This window comes from Sesamum indicum, unplaced genomic scaffold, assembly GCF_000512975.1.
Source record: "Sesamum indicum cultivar Zhongzhi No. 13 unplaced genomic scaffold, S_indicum_v1.0 scaffold00057, whole genome shotgun sequence".
NCBI lineage: Eukaryota > Viridiplantae > Streptophyta > Magnoliopsida > Lamiales > Pedaliaceae > Sesamum > Sesamum indicum.
In genome coordinates, this window is record NW_011628041.1 from 1,138,738 (window position 1) to 1,154,903 (window position 16,166).

Consider the following 16,166-nt stretch of genomic DNA (forward strand, 5'->3'; position numbering starts at 1 on the left):
ATTAAATATGAAATATACAAATCAATATAAAATTTATCATTTTTTGTGAAAAAATATTTATTGTTAACAAAACAAGTGAAATGATAAGCAAAAAATAGTATCTTTTTTATAAGGACAAAATAATTTTTAATCAATTAAATTTATTCTAAAAGTATTTTTTCTTGAAACACTATCTAATTAACTCTAAGTTGTTTTTCACTTTTTTTACTAATAAAAATCACTTTTAATTCTGCTACACCTTTCAACTTTCTTTACAAAATTCACATTTCTAAAAGTAGAAATTTTTGCAAATACTTCGTAAATAACACATCACATTCACATCATGTATGATGTTATTTCTTAGACTTTGAATGGTTTTGAAAATGTTCTTTAGGAGATATGATAACTGTTTTGAATTTGTTTCTTAAGTTGATCGTTTAGAAGAGAAGTTTAACTGATTAGTACAATTACTTTAAATCACTTAATGATTGAAAGATATGAATGTATGCATAGCAGAAGATGGTGAACAACTAATGCAAATGAATATGCTTTGATTCCTTAATGTTAATCAAGAAACAGATTTATATTATAGCGGATATCATCTTTCCAACTCACACATGATGAGTCTGAATATAGAAGTAAAGCTATACACAAAACAGAGGAGCTACACAGCCATGGAGATCTTGGCTAATAAAAGAAACAATGAAACGAGGTACTTAATACATACTAGTATAGCCAACAAGCAATCTAGACCATGGCAGCTGTTTCCAAACTCTGAACTGTAGGAGTTTCAAAAGCCGTTTTTGCAGCTCCTGTAACAACACCTTGTCCGTTGGTATAGTGTTGTCTGCAAACGGGCATGTAAACATCAGCACCACCTATGAGCTCCGTTTGTGTTGCTTCCGTCTTCCTCAAAGTGAAGAAAGCACGTCTGCCACATAGTTCACAACGGGCTGTCAATTTTGTTACGGTGTCAGCAAGTGGGATTACATTTAGCACCGAGCCAAAACTCCTCCTGCAAGCACAAAGCATGCACTTTAATCCAAAAGTATAAAAGAACTATGTTCTTTAATGCAGCTTCAAGGAAGCCAATCTTTGTTTTTAGTTTGACACTTACCTTAAGTAATCACCATCAAGGCCAGCAACCACTACAGTTTTCCCATCAAGATCAGCTGCCTCGCAGCAGAAATCATAGAGGTCGCCAAAGAATTGAGCTTCATCAATACCAATCACATCCAACTGCCAAATATTATACTTGCTTTTAGAGGATTATCAAAGAACATTTAGTACATAGCAAGAGCACATCCGCAATAGTTCTTGTATGAATGATCATAACATGAGAATTGTATGATAAATTTTTCAACCCTCAACTAATGTTTGCTACTCAAGATAGTTGTTCAAGAGAAACTTCGAAATCACACATGAATTTGATGCAATATATATCACTTTCTTAACAATATGGGCCAAGTAAATTTCTTCTTCCCCATTGAAATGACATAAATTTTCAAATCCAAATTTCAGAACTTTTTTTTTTCAGATAAAGAATACCAGCTCGGCTTTCTTCAAAAGATTACTCCAGCACATTATATGTAGTACTAATTAAGAATCAGACTCCAGTCAATTAATCAAGTATGAAAACATTATACTCCTTCAACAAAATTTAAACTAGAAAATTCAGAGTCATTAATCAACCAATTTAACATGAATCAGCCACAAAATAATCAACAGATCCAAATGGGAGAGTGGAAGGGTAGTAAACAGGATTTACTTTGTGGTAGGCATCAGCACCAAGCTTGTGCTTAAACGACAAGAGATCTGACAGCGGCCAGCAAGGGAACTTGGTGCCGTCATGGGTCACCACTGCATCGGCCGCGTACCGGGTATCCTTACTCGACTTTATCATCGCCACAGTTCTATAATTATTCACTCAAAATCAGAATCCCATACTAATTTTTGAAGAAACGAATGTACCACATTTATAATCAATTTATCATTTGAGAAAAAAAATAAAGAATAAGTAAAAAGAAGAGAGTGAGAGTGGAGAAAGACCTTCCGGTATCAGCTTCAGCCATAACACGGCGGAGGAGGGCTGTGGTCTTGCCAGCGAACATGGGACCGACAATGACATGAACCTCGCCGGAGCGGCGATGAGGCGGCGACACAAGTACCACCTGATCAGCACCATGGATAGGAGGAGGGGACATGATTAAGCGAATCTTGGGGAGAATGGGTTTGTCGTATAAGGGTCGTGGAGTGGGTTGGTCGGGTTGGGTGGGGAATGGATTGCAGTGAATTTATAGATGAGGATTGAAAGGTGGGGTAAAAAGTCTTGCGCTCTATTTTCAAACTCCAAAAAATTAAATTTAAGGAGGGAAGATTGAGGATTGGAATATGAGCGCTCCCCCGGTAATGAAGCGTACAGCGTACACTACAAACTCCCCAACCCCCCCGCCCCCTTTATTTTACTTTGTACATTATAATAATATTACACATTCTTTTATAAGTACAAAATTCTTTAGATAAAAATATTAAATAAAAAAATACAACTTACCCACATCTAATATGAGAAATGAGTGAAAAAAAAAATATAAAAATAAAATAGTAAATTAATTCCTATATTTTAAAACACATGAGGTAATTTGCTAAATATTTTTTACAGGGGCTAATTTGTTAAATATTTTTTACATGGGCTAATTTGCTAAATATTTTTTACAGGGGGTATTTGCTCATTTTACATATCACAGGGGTAAATTGCATTTAACCCTTAAAAAGAGTATGTAACTTTTTTTTGTAAATGTTAGCATTTTTCATCCGATCATTAATAATAGTGAGTCAGGTGTAAATGGTGAATTTTCAAAAAGTACAAGTATAATTCTAAAAATTTTTTGGAAGAAGGTATAATTTAATATTTTTCAAAAAAAAGTCAAATTTAATTAATCCTACTAGTTAATGTAAATATCAAATTGCATACTGAGATTACTTTAAAATTGATAAAAGTTAATATAAAGACATTTCGCACCCGTAAATTATTGCTGAGTTCCGAAAAATACCCATAATACTATGAAATATAGGGGAAAAAGATATCTTTGATCCCATAAGTTAGGTCCATTTTACTTTTGATCTAATTCATTACGAGATCAGCATTTTTAGTCCTGTAACTTACAAGAATTAATACTTTTGGTCCTCAATTATTTTTTGGTCTATAATTTAACAGTGTAGCACACGTGCCTATATGTGTTAGTTAAGTATTTTTTGTTGGAGGAAAAATTAATTTCTTTTCCACCTTGGGACTATTTTTGGGGGAAAAAAACATAAATTTTGAAGAAAAATAGGACAATAAAACATAGCGATTTCTTTATTCTCTAACAAAAATTGAATCTTATCATTCCCATATTTTTATAAGTTGAAGTCAAGTAGAAGCAACACAAATAATCATGTCTTCCACAAGTGAATCAAGTAGACAACGTGCTAGACACGTAACCTAAATTGTCAAATTATAAATATAAAAAGTGCATAAAAATAAAAAATACTACTTTTTATAAGTTATAAAATTAAAAATATTAATTTAAAATGAAAATTAGACTAAAAATAATATGAACCTAATTTATAAAATTAAAAAAGTTATTTCTCCTAAAATGTAGCAAAGCAACCCCTCTAATTGACTGTCGTTGACGGAGCTGTTGTAAAATTCTGACATGACATTGACAGGAAGGTATTGGGCATTGGAAACTTAGAGATTTTTGGATGAAAATATCATCCAATTGCAGCACTATATAAGTTGTGAAAAGGGACTTAGAGAGCAGGTAACGTTTTTATCAGATTTTTGTTGAAAAATGAGAAGATAAGCACATTTGAAGCAATTAATGAACTTCGAATGTGAACAATGAGAAGTAAGTGTGACAACGACCAAAAATGAGATGGTGATGAAGATACAAAGTTGGGCAGGTGTTGACACTAAGAGTTGTGACAACGACATCTCTTTTTCTTTGTTTTTTTTTTGTTTTTGTCAATCTCATCTCATTTTATGAAATATTTTTTGATCGAATATGCTATCACTTGTGAGAATTTTTTCAAATTACATATCAAATTATCAATACTTTAAAAAAAGTACAGGGTCAAATTCATTTTGACCCCCTGTAATATATGAAAATATCAAAAACCCCCCTATGAAAATTTTAATATAAAAAATCACCCTTGTGTTATGAATAAATTATCACACTACCCCCTGGTCAATGATTTTAGTCCCATGGATTTCATAAAATTTTGCACATTTAGTTTTTATTCACCTCTAATTGCCTGCTAATCCCCTAGTCTTGAAAAATGGTATCAGAGCTTAGGTTTATTAGAGAAATATATGATTATATTATATTTTGATATTATTTATCCACTAATGGAGGAGACACTCCATGAGAAAATGAAACGAAACGAAAGTTCGAGTTATTCCGAAAACAAGGAATATTTCCAGATTCTGGAAATACAAAAAAGAGAATTTCTAATGGAAGTTCTTGACAAGTGTGACAAAGGTTCCAAGAGGGTTGATCCAAAACTTCTTACGCCAGAAGAAGAACAAGAACGACTGAGAAATTTTGAGGTTCGACAAGTACTACCAGGAAATGCAATGAGGCGTCTACACTCCACTGAAGTTCATGGTAGAATCCCAGCCAGGAGAAGCGGAACGGGTAAATTCCTACATAATTTCAGTTCAAAAAATTATGACTGATTGGAAAGAACTCGAGCCGGATACATCAAAGATCTCTAAAGATTTGAGGGAGATACAAAAGACGGTTCAAGACTATGGACATAGGTTAATCCATATACTTATGAAAATAGAATCTTTGAGCCAAAACGTGGACGAGATCCTTTACATCTTTCCCGATCTACATAAGAATCTTACAGATCTGAAGGTAAAAATTACAGATCTAAAGAGAAATCAAAGGGAGAGCCCTGAGACATCTAGATCCAGACAGGAGCGAATCAGGGACGCCCTTGGAACAGTACCTCTTCTACACCAGAAGGGAAAGGCTACGGAGATTCCGAAGCCAAAGTCTAGAGAAGATATGATTATCGCATGTATTAGATCTATAAAATAATGGAGGTAACAAGAGCAGATCTATCAGATCTAGCGAAGTATGTGGCTAGGCGGGTGACAAGCGACTAGCTAGTAATGAGTTTAATGATTGTATCCTGCATATTGGCTTACTCTCTTTGCCTATGCAAGGAAATGGTTTACATGGCACAACTGTAGCACTGATTCCTATAGTTTATAGAAGCGATTGGACCGAATGCTAGTGAATAACATGTGGGTGATGAGATGGCCAAGGGCTTCCTACATAAGCCTCACACCACGTACTTCCGATCATTCACCCCTTGTTCTCAAAGGGGACGCACAACAACAGTTAGGAGGTAGTTTCATTTTGATAACTATCTTGCTTTATCCTCCTAATTTATTCCTAGTGTGCAAAATATTTGGCTGCACAATATAGTGGAACTTCCAATGTATTCGGTTCTGCATAAACTCAAAGCATTAAAGCCCGTGTTTCAACAACAGCGAAGGAATAAGGGGGATTAGTAACGTAATGTTCAGCTGGCCAAGGACTTTCTTGATACGGCTTAGCGGTTACTCAACATAGATCAACATAATTCTCTGCTCTTGTCGCTTGAGCATTGTTGCAGATTGATATATGCACGAGCGGTACAGCTTGAGCATGTTATGCTTCAGCAGCGCGCCATGATGCAATTGATGAAAGGAGGAGATCAATGCTCGTGAGTATTTTTCCGAAAATTGAGCAACGCCATACTAGCGCCGAATTTTCCAAATTGATGATGAGCTTGGCCATACCCGTACGGATTACCAAGAGGTGATCTAGGAGTTTATTGGGTTCTATGGCAACTTGCTGGTAGGCGAGCGGAGCAGAAGGTTTCTAGACCTTCGGTACCTATGTCCGTGCGTACACCATATTGTGACCAATGAAGAGGCTTGGGTGATGATGTGCCTGGTGTCAGATGATGAGGTAAAATTGGCTATATTTGATCTTGCAGCTGATAAAGCCCCTGGGCCGGATGGGTAGAACTCGGGATTTTTTAAGCCGCGTGGCCTATTGTGGGTGCTGAAGTGACACAGCCTGTTCGGGATTTCTTCACCACTGGCCGACTCTTGAGACAGGTGAATGCTACGGTTCTGGCACTCATCCCCAAGGTACACAATCCTGCACGTGTATCTGACTTTAGATAGATTGTTTGTTGTAATGTTTTGTATAAAGTCATTACTAAAATCATTGTGCAAATAATGAGTTCAATGATGAATAAACTTATTAGTCCAGTGCAGACAACCTTTGTTCCGGGTTGCTCTATTAGCAATAATGTACAACTGGCGTAGGAGCTTTTTACAGGGTATAATCAATAGCGCTTGCCACCTCGTTGTGCCCTTAAGGTAGATATACGTAAGGTATATGATACAGTTGAATGAGATTTCCTGATTGCTACCATACAGCTGTTTGAATTTCCTGACAGGCTTATTCATTGGGTGGAAGAATATATTAGTACTACCTCATTCTCTGTTGGGATTAATGGAAAACCACATGGTTTCTTTGCTGGTGCTCGGTGTCTTCGCCAAGGAGACCCCATGCCCCATATTTATTTGTCTTGATTATGGAGGTTTTAAATCTTATTTTTTAGCAACTAATTGATCAAGACAAGAGGTTTTTTTTTCACTAGAGATGCGAGCCGCTGAGATTGGTTCAACTTAGATTTGCTGATGACCTATTGCTGTTCTGCAGGGTTGAGCTAGAGCCCGTACGAGTGCTCAAGCAAGGACTTGATTTATTTGGGGATTTATCAACACACAAAAGAGTAATTTTACTATCTCACGGTCAGCTATGGGGACCCCGAATTTGCTGCTTGACCAACTCCACTTCTGAGAGAGACTTATGCCAATGAAGTATTTAGGACTTCCTCTTATCTTATCGCGACTCACTATTTCGAATTGCCGACCCTTACCGTTAAAATTGGATCAGCGCATCAAAGGATGGGAGGGCACGACTTTATCTCATGCAGGAGGAGTACAGATTTTAAATCTATTCTTACTGCCCTTAGTATCTATTGGGCGTCCGAAAGGCATCATTCAAGAGATAGAAAAACAGTTGAGGACCTTCTTATGGAAGGGATCATCTGCTCAAGGGTATGCAAAGGTGGCATGGGATTGTGTATGTCGTCCTATTGATGAAGGTGGTCAAGGGATTCAAGATATTGCTACTCTTAATTGCGCACTTATGGGACTCAAATTGTGGCAGCTTATTCGCGGCAACTGAGCTTCTATTTGGATGGATTGGATCTACCATACTCTCCTGAGAAAGGTTACTATCCCCCTAAGCGAGGGGGGTTTTGGGGATGGAGGAAACTCCTTCACTTACGGCCACTTCTCCGACCTTTTATTCATTATTATATAGGGAATGGAACTACTTTTTTGCTATGGCACGATCCTTGGTATGATCTTGGTCCAATTATCCAGAAGTTCCCCTAGGGCCCTCGACTTACAAACACTATGGAGACAGACAAGGTTGCGGTTCTCCTTCTAGATGGGCAATGATGTTGGCTCTCTATCACTGATATTCATTCCCTACAGCTCTTGCAATCCCTTCCACTCATCTATGGAGGGGCTGATCGTATCCTTTGGTGGTCAAGAGATACACAACTAACAGTTGAAATGATGATTTGTTCACTACAGGGTGAAGGGCCAAAGGTAGGCTGGTCTTCACTATTATTGGGCCGCTTCAAAATCCCTAGACATGCTTTTGTGCTATGGCTGACGATTATTGGTAGACTCTCTACTATAGATAAGCTTTGGTTGCCTCATCTTACTAGTTCCTGCGTACTATATTCTGATGGTGCTAATGAGACCCATGATCATCAGTTTTTTCGCTACACTTATTCACGTGGTTGCTTGAGGTGATTCGACGCACACTTCGGTTTGATTGGCCAAACTGAGCTTTGGCTACTAACGTCTTATGGGATGCTCGCAGATGGAGAGGCAAACACTATGTTGCTACAACCTACCGCGCTCTTTTGGCCTCGTGTATGTACCATATTTGGCGTGAGTGCAACATTAGGCGATTTGATAGAGTACATAGAGATACACGTACTGTGGGTGGGCTGATGGTTCGAAATATGCAACAGAGGATTCTTAGTGTATATTACCTACTTCTATTAGCACTTGTACGCTTTACCGCTTATGGCGGATTCCTTGGCCTGTTGAGGAAACCGCTTAGATTAACCAAGTTGTATTGTACTATTGTACTTCTTTTTACTTAATGAAAGTTACCTTTGTCGAAAAAAAAAAAGTTTTGACAGTCAATTGAAGGGAGATTTTAGGGTTTGTTTGTGACATTAAAGGCTGAAATATAATTACTGTCCCGTACTTATAGGGTAGTAACAAGATAAGGATCATATAAATAAGGGTGACAATTTATGACATGTATCTATCAAAATTTGCGTGTTTACTGCCCTACGACCATTTTACCCTTTTGATGATAGTCCATTTTTATGCTCTTAGTTTGGCTCAACATGCTTTTGATAATAAAATTAACCTCTATAGAGTCATACCTTATTTTGACCGCCTTACTCCCGGGTATTCCAAGTCCTCGATTTTATGGACTTCCTCAAATACACTACCATAGCAAATGGTTCTGAAGTACTTGGCTCCTTTAACAACACATAGCACAACTCTCTTTCCTTTCCTGCCTGAGATAGTAAAAAGGAGTCATATATAAAGAATTAATGAAGTTTTTGTAGAAGAAGTTGAACAGAAGCCTTTACTTTATTGAAGTAATATATGAAATATTACATAGATATTATTTTCTCTATTAGAGGAGACAACTGTTTAACCTCTTATAAAACTTGAAAAGCTAAACTATTATGCTTTGAAGAGTTGGTGCAAATTTTTTATGATCCGCATCTACTTCATTGCCTCATTATTTATAACCGTCTGCGGACTTCAAACTTATTTTTAGATGATATAATTGCGTTCTCATCTCCTTGTCCTTTTTAGATGGTGGTGATGATAGCTTGGTAATGTAATTGCTAACTGGCTCTCTTACCCAGTGCACGTGTGCACACCAGCAAGGCCTATGTGCACATTTGGCAACATCCACTCGTGCACGATCCTGTTGCCTTGTTGTTAGCTGCCGTTTTTGGTACCGATATCCAAATTTTGATTTTGGTTTTATTTTTCTATTTTTCTTATTATTTTGAATATTTTTAAATTATTAAAAAAATTATTTTTCTAATTTATATTCTGATATAAAATTGAGAAAGAAAATTGATTTTCACTTTCAATTTGATTAGGAAAATTCAAATTATTCTAATATGATTGAATTATTATTTGAAAATTTTAAATAAATAATTTTGAACAAAGTATCAATTTTCAAATTGTATTTGAATATTAAAGTTTTTGTAGAAAAAATTGTTTTCTTTTTCCAAGTTGATGAGGAAGATAACTATATTCTCCTCATATAGTTAGGACTATTTCTTGGAAAGCCCAAGCTAATCCGAAATACGACTCAAATGGGCATGAATTAAGTTTAATTCCATTCCATGAAAATATTATATGATTTAATATGTGAAATTAAATTCTTCGTTACATTGGATATAAATATATATTATACATGTTATTTGCATGCATAATGTGAGGTACATTTATGTGATAAATGAATGGGATGATCATAGAGCCCTTGGAGTTCCAGAACCAGTTGGTTGATTGCATCTTGAAAATACTATTACCACGGGTTTCAAATCTGTGCACAACAGTTTCCTGTGCAAGTTATCCTCCAAATGCTGCAGCTGCATCTTTTTTGGATGAGAATGTTGGGCTAGCCAATTCTAAGTGGGATGCTAATCAGCGGCCTATGATGTTAGACATTATGGGCCAAGTGGTGGAGGACGTGACTCATTTTCAAGCTGAAGGCTCGCGTGGTACGGTTTGCAAATGCGCAAGCAATAGCGGTAGCAATCATAAAACACATATTACAATAAAAATTAAAGTGCAAAATAAACGAATCCAATGGGTGTACTTTTAGAGTTTTTGGGCTTTGATGTAGTATTAAACAATAAATAATAACATAAAGGAAGTTGTGGTAAAATTGCATAAAGAAACCAAAAGGAATCAAGGGATTAAATTTTACCTTTGTTGGAATTCGCCTACTTTAAGCGTTCACGCGAGCCTCCAATGCAAGAACCCTCTACTTCATCCACACTATATCGGTATTAAAATCCTAATGCTTCCTTTGCTAGAAGAAAGCAAGAGAAAAAGAACTCCAAGAAGTTGGAGAAAGAGAGAGGGGCAGCCGAGTGAGAGGGAGACTAGGGAGGTAATTATTTATTTGTGTTGTTATTGTGTAATAATATTATTCTCAATAATATTATGTACAATATATATATCTTGTATAGGTGTACATAAATCTGTCTAGGTACATTTATTCATCTATAAGGTAAGTCTTCTTAATTCCAAATCAAGAAGATGATCAAGATTGATCTTTGCTAGCTGATAATTTCCTTCCATAGAATTTTCACATGTGCTCAATGGGGTGCGTTGGCCGATTTTATTAATTAAATATAAGCCCTAATGAATTTTTATTTAAATGCAATTTAATAAAAATTCACCCAATTGAGCCCAATATGTATTTAATCTATTTGAATACATAATCCCACATTGTCCTTATTAATTAATAAGGTATAATCTTATTAAATAATAAGGATAAACCCAACATAAATTAATCCCATTAATTTATCCTTGGGTCTTCTATCCAATGGATTTCTCATTTTCAAGTAATCAATTACTTGCTGAATTAATTTGAAATTAATTCCTTGTCTTTTTCCGTAATTTGTGTGTGACTCTTTAGGTTCACCTTTCAACTAGACTTGGGCTAGTGCCTAACACTATTGTTATTAAATCTAATTCAATTAATAATTCTTGATCAACCCTTAATCAAGAAAGCCCGTCACCATGGGTGACCGTCTAGCAACGGTCCATGGCACTAGAGACAAGGTGAATGTCCGTGTGACCATTTAGGCTCTCGAGTCATACGAGTACGGTCCTTCCATCTACCATCTCTCAGCCTTAGTCTAGGACATGGAATTTGCTGTCGGTTCTCATTCTGAACTAGGCATCTAAGCTTTAATACTTGAGACAGCGCTATGCTTAATTGATCAACATAGGAGCCTCCTTCCTACTCGATCAACCATTGTGGCCACAGGTTCATAAGCATGTTTTCAACTACATAGGAGATACCTCTATCAAATACTGATAGGGGACAAATCCTCTTCTTGGAACTCACCGTCCTTGTTATATACTCTAACTGCATTAGACGAGGCTTATGAACATGTCTGCAACACAATCACCTCTCGCACACATCCAAGATACAATCATCATATGCACATGACTACCGTGATTCCTCAAGTCTGAAAACTACTCCCGTACTATCAGAACTAGGAATTCGAGTCATACCAATTAAGCCTCCAAGGTTTTCATATAACGATCTTCGCAAGTCAGTTCAATTGATTCAGCACCTAGTCAATCAACCAACCAAGATCGCACAGACGCTCCACGTCTGTCACTGATGAAATACGGTACTCACTAATTGAGTGCGACTCTTAGTGCAAGTTTCAATAGGACACTCGATGCCCAATCTCGAGATCCTCGACTTGGAATATTTCAAACCCAACCTTTTGGCAGTTTCATGATTGCCATCTAATGCACGACCCAACTGCACGATTGTCAATTGGTCTATGGACTTTGCTGTAATATTTAAGCAGATGGGAACATACAGAATGAGTACGGCAAAGTAAATGCCAACTAAACGAATACTCATTTTATTCACTTAAAATAATATTACATAATATCGATTAATTGTCAGAATAGAATATATCCAAACTACCAATCCAATTGGCTTTTTGTTCACCTATTCCAACAATTTTCAGCTGAACTTAAAGCTAATTATCCATGTTTTTCAGACTATCTAAGAATGAGCAATCTTCGATACCGGCTAGGTCCTATGGGTCTACTGTAGTTTCTATCGATGTTCTGCGGTCTAAGCACATGTCATATCTTCTTCCCTTCGCTCCAAGCAAATGGTGGTTTCTAAGAATTTTCCTTAGATCTGATCTTGGGCATTTTAGCTTGTGCCATAGCCTAGTTGTCATCTTCCAAGGTGACCATTGGTGTGGCCATGTTAGGTAGTACACCCAACAATCGGATGTAGTTTTTCAATCCTAACCACTTTTCAATACAACTTCTAAAGTTGCCATACATTCAAAATTAATGAAGAAGCTCCTTGAGGTATTTCGCTTGGAACCTTTCCAAATTATCACATTATCATAAAGCTTGAACATACGCTCGTTTTAAGATTAAGCATTATTCATATGATGCTGGAAGCTATTATCGCTATAGCCTTTTATAATCAACTCTCCATTAATGTGTGTCAAGAGCTCTTCTTTAATCCTTATTCAGGCATTGATAGCCCTTCAGCAGCTGTCTATTACCTCGCCGGTGCACACTCAATATCAATTGTTATGCTTAAAAAGCATAAGCAACATTGGTCTTAATGCACCAAACAATATTCTCATGTTGCTTACAGTAAAGACGTAGGGGATGTCAAACATCTAAGCTCCTAATCAGTTTACCATGACCAAATCTTGGATAGCTTATCCTAAATAGGAATCTAATTCTCATATGGAGAATTATATGAATAATATTCGTGTATTAGAGTTCCATAATATCTTTCTAGCATTCCAAATGATCAAGATGTTTTTAATATCTGAAACACTAGGACTACAATTGAGCTCCTATTGACCTTCCACCTTGTTCTTAACCGAGTCATGTACCTCATGAATTTGTCAAGATAAGTATTTCAGATATAGGACGTTAAAACCTAATTTGAACTACATAACGTATATTTTTTGTTCCAAGCCATTTACCTTAATCGATGTCTTACATCTTTTCTCCTTATCTGGCTAGATTCAGAAACTCGTACATTTTAGGTAACTGGAGCTTTCTGATCGTTCCCTTGGAGAATAGAAATATAGTCAGTGAAGATTTGATTAAAAATGATGTTTGCAATATTCCATAATGAACGTGTATAAACCAGACTCCAAGTCTAATTTGCCTCCCACTAGTCCCTTGATGATGTAGTACCATTCCTCATACTCAAGATCTTTTGTAGGATACAGGTTTGTCAATTCATATCAAATATGATATCTGGATCACGACTTTAAGAAACCGCTATGTCTTTTAAACTTGACAGTTTTTGAAAGTCCATATCCAAATGGGCCACGTAATTTAGTGAAACACCGATCGAACCATTTCTAATTAAGGTTCGATTTCTTCCTTATCCGAGACAGTTCAACATTGTCTCTTCAGGACGAATTTCACTGAATAAGAATTCCATTCTCGTTAACATACTTCAAGAAGTCCTACTAAATACACACTACCTCGATCCAATTGAAGGGTTTGACTCCGTAATTAGTTTGGTTCTCCGCCTCAAGTCTAATTCTCTGAACTTTTCACAAATTCCTTTGACTTGTGAACCCCCCCATTGGTCTTTGTGTATTTAGTGACCTACAGATATCTATCATTTGACAAGTATACTTTGTCCCACAAAGTGTTTTCAAGGCTTTCTTCCTTCTTAGAAAGGATTCATAAATTTGTAAACTCATATTATCTATTACTAGACTTTTTGAATCTACCAACCTACTTATCGTAACAAGAGGGATATGGCCTAGCTTATTCATACCACTCTCTGTAAGTTTTGTTCTTGACTATCCATTTAGCTATTTGTTTTGAGCGTACATAATCCAATTATGATATGAAGTACAACAACTTATGAGTCAACAGACTCATTGTCAAATGAAATTTATTAAGCAAGTTTGTTGTCTAATTTGTTCAATAATTGACTATGAAAAAACTTGATCGTGCTGGATTATATAATTTTATATTATCTAAACATGAATATCTAAACTTGATGGTGACAGGAGCGCTCAAAGTTTTTATCTTGACGGCTGACTTTGCTCCATCCTTCTTTCCTCATAGGGCGTCTGGCACCCTTGCCTTCCGCTCGAGGTGGAAGCCACCAAATCCAATACAGATGACGCAGATTCTTTAATTGTTGCCTTGTATTGGTCCAACTATGTCTATCAACTTATGAATGGTCTTCTCAAGCCCATTTAGAGTTCATGATAAATAGGTCGAAAGGGTGATGAGGGATGGAGGATTACACCAATGTACATCTCTTTTCAAGATCAACACTAAGGTCCTATAGATTCTCCACAAGGGATAGCATCTTAACCCCATCTTTATATACAGATGACCCTTAGTCATCTTGGCTTCAAAAAATGCTTCCGTCACGACATATCTAATATGCCGGTTCCATGCAGCATAAATTTATTTTATGTGGGGCATTATTGAGCCAACAAAGCGTGTCATACTACTCATTAGTTACGGAAGCAAGTATGATGCTGTGAGGGATGGCAATGAGAAAGTTGAAACACACAAGTCCCCGTTTGGATTAAGTTAAGACACCTTCCGATTGAGCTATGGGCAACGGAAGGATTGAGCATTGTGGCGAGAGGAGTCGGGAAGCCATTGTATCCGGATGCCATTACGAGAGCGTGCACGAGATTGGATTTCGCTCGTGTATGCGTCATGTTGGATATCTGTTCGAAATTACCGAAGCATATTATCATTATGACCCCGAATGAAGAAGGAGGAGAGACATCGTGTAAAGTTGATGTCAAATATGAATGGGTACCTCCAAAGTGTACGTGTTGTATGAGCTTGGGACATTCCGTAGAAAATTGTGTGTTGAATACGCCGGTGAAACCTTCAAAACCCCCGGTGTTCGTCTATGTGCCCAAGACAGGGAGTTCTCAACTGCCTATTCCTATGAGGGACGAGACGACAACACAACCATTAATTTCCATCTATGTACCTAAAGTAGATCCACCTCGAGCACTACCTTCATCTGATCGAGTTGTGGATAGTACCCCACCAGTTTGAGAGGTGGATGAGCAGACTGAGTTTCATAAACCCATTAATGCAGATATGGTTCCGAGCCATGAGGATAGGGGTAAGGCAATGGTTAACTACAATACCTTTGATTCCTTACATCTACTTGATGATATAGATGGTTCTCCCCGGGGTCCTAAATCAGGCAGCCCCACGAGTGATGATCCATGTTGAATGCAGCAGTGTGGAATATACGTGGCCTGAACAAGAGGGACCATCAGCTTGCACTAAAAGATCTTGTTGCTGATTTCAGTTACAATTTCTTGGTCTCCTTGAAACACGTGTTCGCATGAATAATATTTCTTGTATTTAGTCTTTCTTATTGCCTCATTGAAAATGGTTTGTGGACCATACGTCGGTTGGTAACCGTATATGGATTGCATGGGATGATAATTGTTGATGTTGATGTGATTGAGTTGGGTCCACAACATGTATACTATCGGGTTACTATTAGAGCATTGCATGAATTTATTGCTATTACTGTTATTTATGGTGCCAATGAGGTGGCCGATTGGCGGGAATTATGGGGTTCTCTGGAGTTACTGGCTATACAATGCATGGATTTACCGTGGTTAGTTGGGGGTGATTTTAACGCGGTCTGGGATCTTAGTGAGGTCTGTGGTACGTCCGGTGATATACGGATGACAATGGAGGAGTTCAATGCATGTATTTAGAACACTGGATTATTACCACTACCTATATAGGGGAAGTGGTATACGTGGAATAAATGTAGTGCGAATCCATGTAACCTATGGAAGAGGTTGGACCGAATTCTCACAAATGATACTTGGACAACAAGATTCCCGACATCATTCTACTCTAGCCTCACAAGTTTGATCACTCGCCGATTGTGATTTATGGGGATAGACAGCAGCAGCTCGGAGGTATGTTTTGTTTTGACAATTATCTTACTCTTTCACCGGACTTTATTCCCAGTATGCAGAACATTTGGCAACATGAGGTTGTAGGAGTGCCCATGTATGCAGTCATACGGAAGTTAAAGGCACTAAAGCCTGTATTTCGGGAGGATAGGAGGAAAAAATGGGACCTTTCGCATAATGTCCAATTGGCGAAGGGTTTTCTTGAGACGGCTCAAATCATGGTCAGCTTGAACTGACAGGATGAGCTATTCTTA

At 37.2% G+C, this 16,166-nt stretch overlaps 1 protein-coding gene across 1 annotated transcript; it reads right to left on the reverse strand.

Annotated features, from left to right (window-relative positions):
* Positions 1–543: 543 nt before the first annotated feature.
* On the reverse strand, positions 544–2,283 carry LOC105178773 (thymidine kinase). Its single transcript, XM_011102319.2, has 4 exons — positions 2,029–2,283; positions 1,748–1,892; positions 1,097–1,218; positions 544–994 (listed from the first exon to the last, which is right to left on the reverse strand). Exons 1-4 carry the CDS (start codon positions 2,181–2,183, stop codon positions 727–729), a joined length of 690 nt encoding a protein of 229 aa, XP_011100621.1. The 5' UTR covers positions 2,184–2,283; the 3' UTR covers positions 544–726.
* Positions 2,284–16,166: the final 13,883 nt, after the last annotated feature.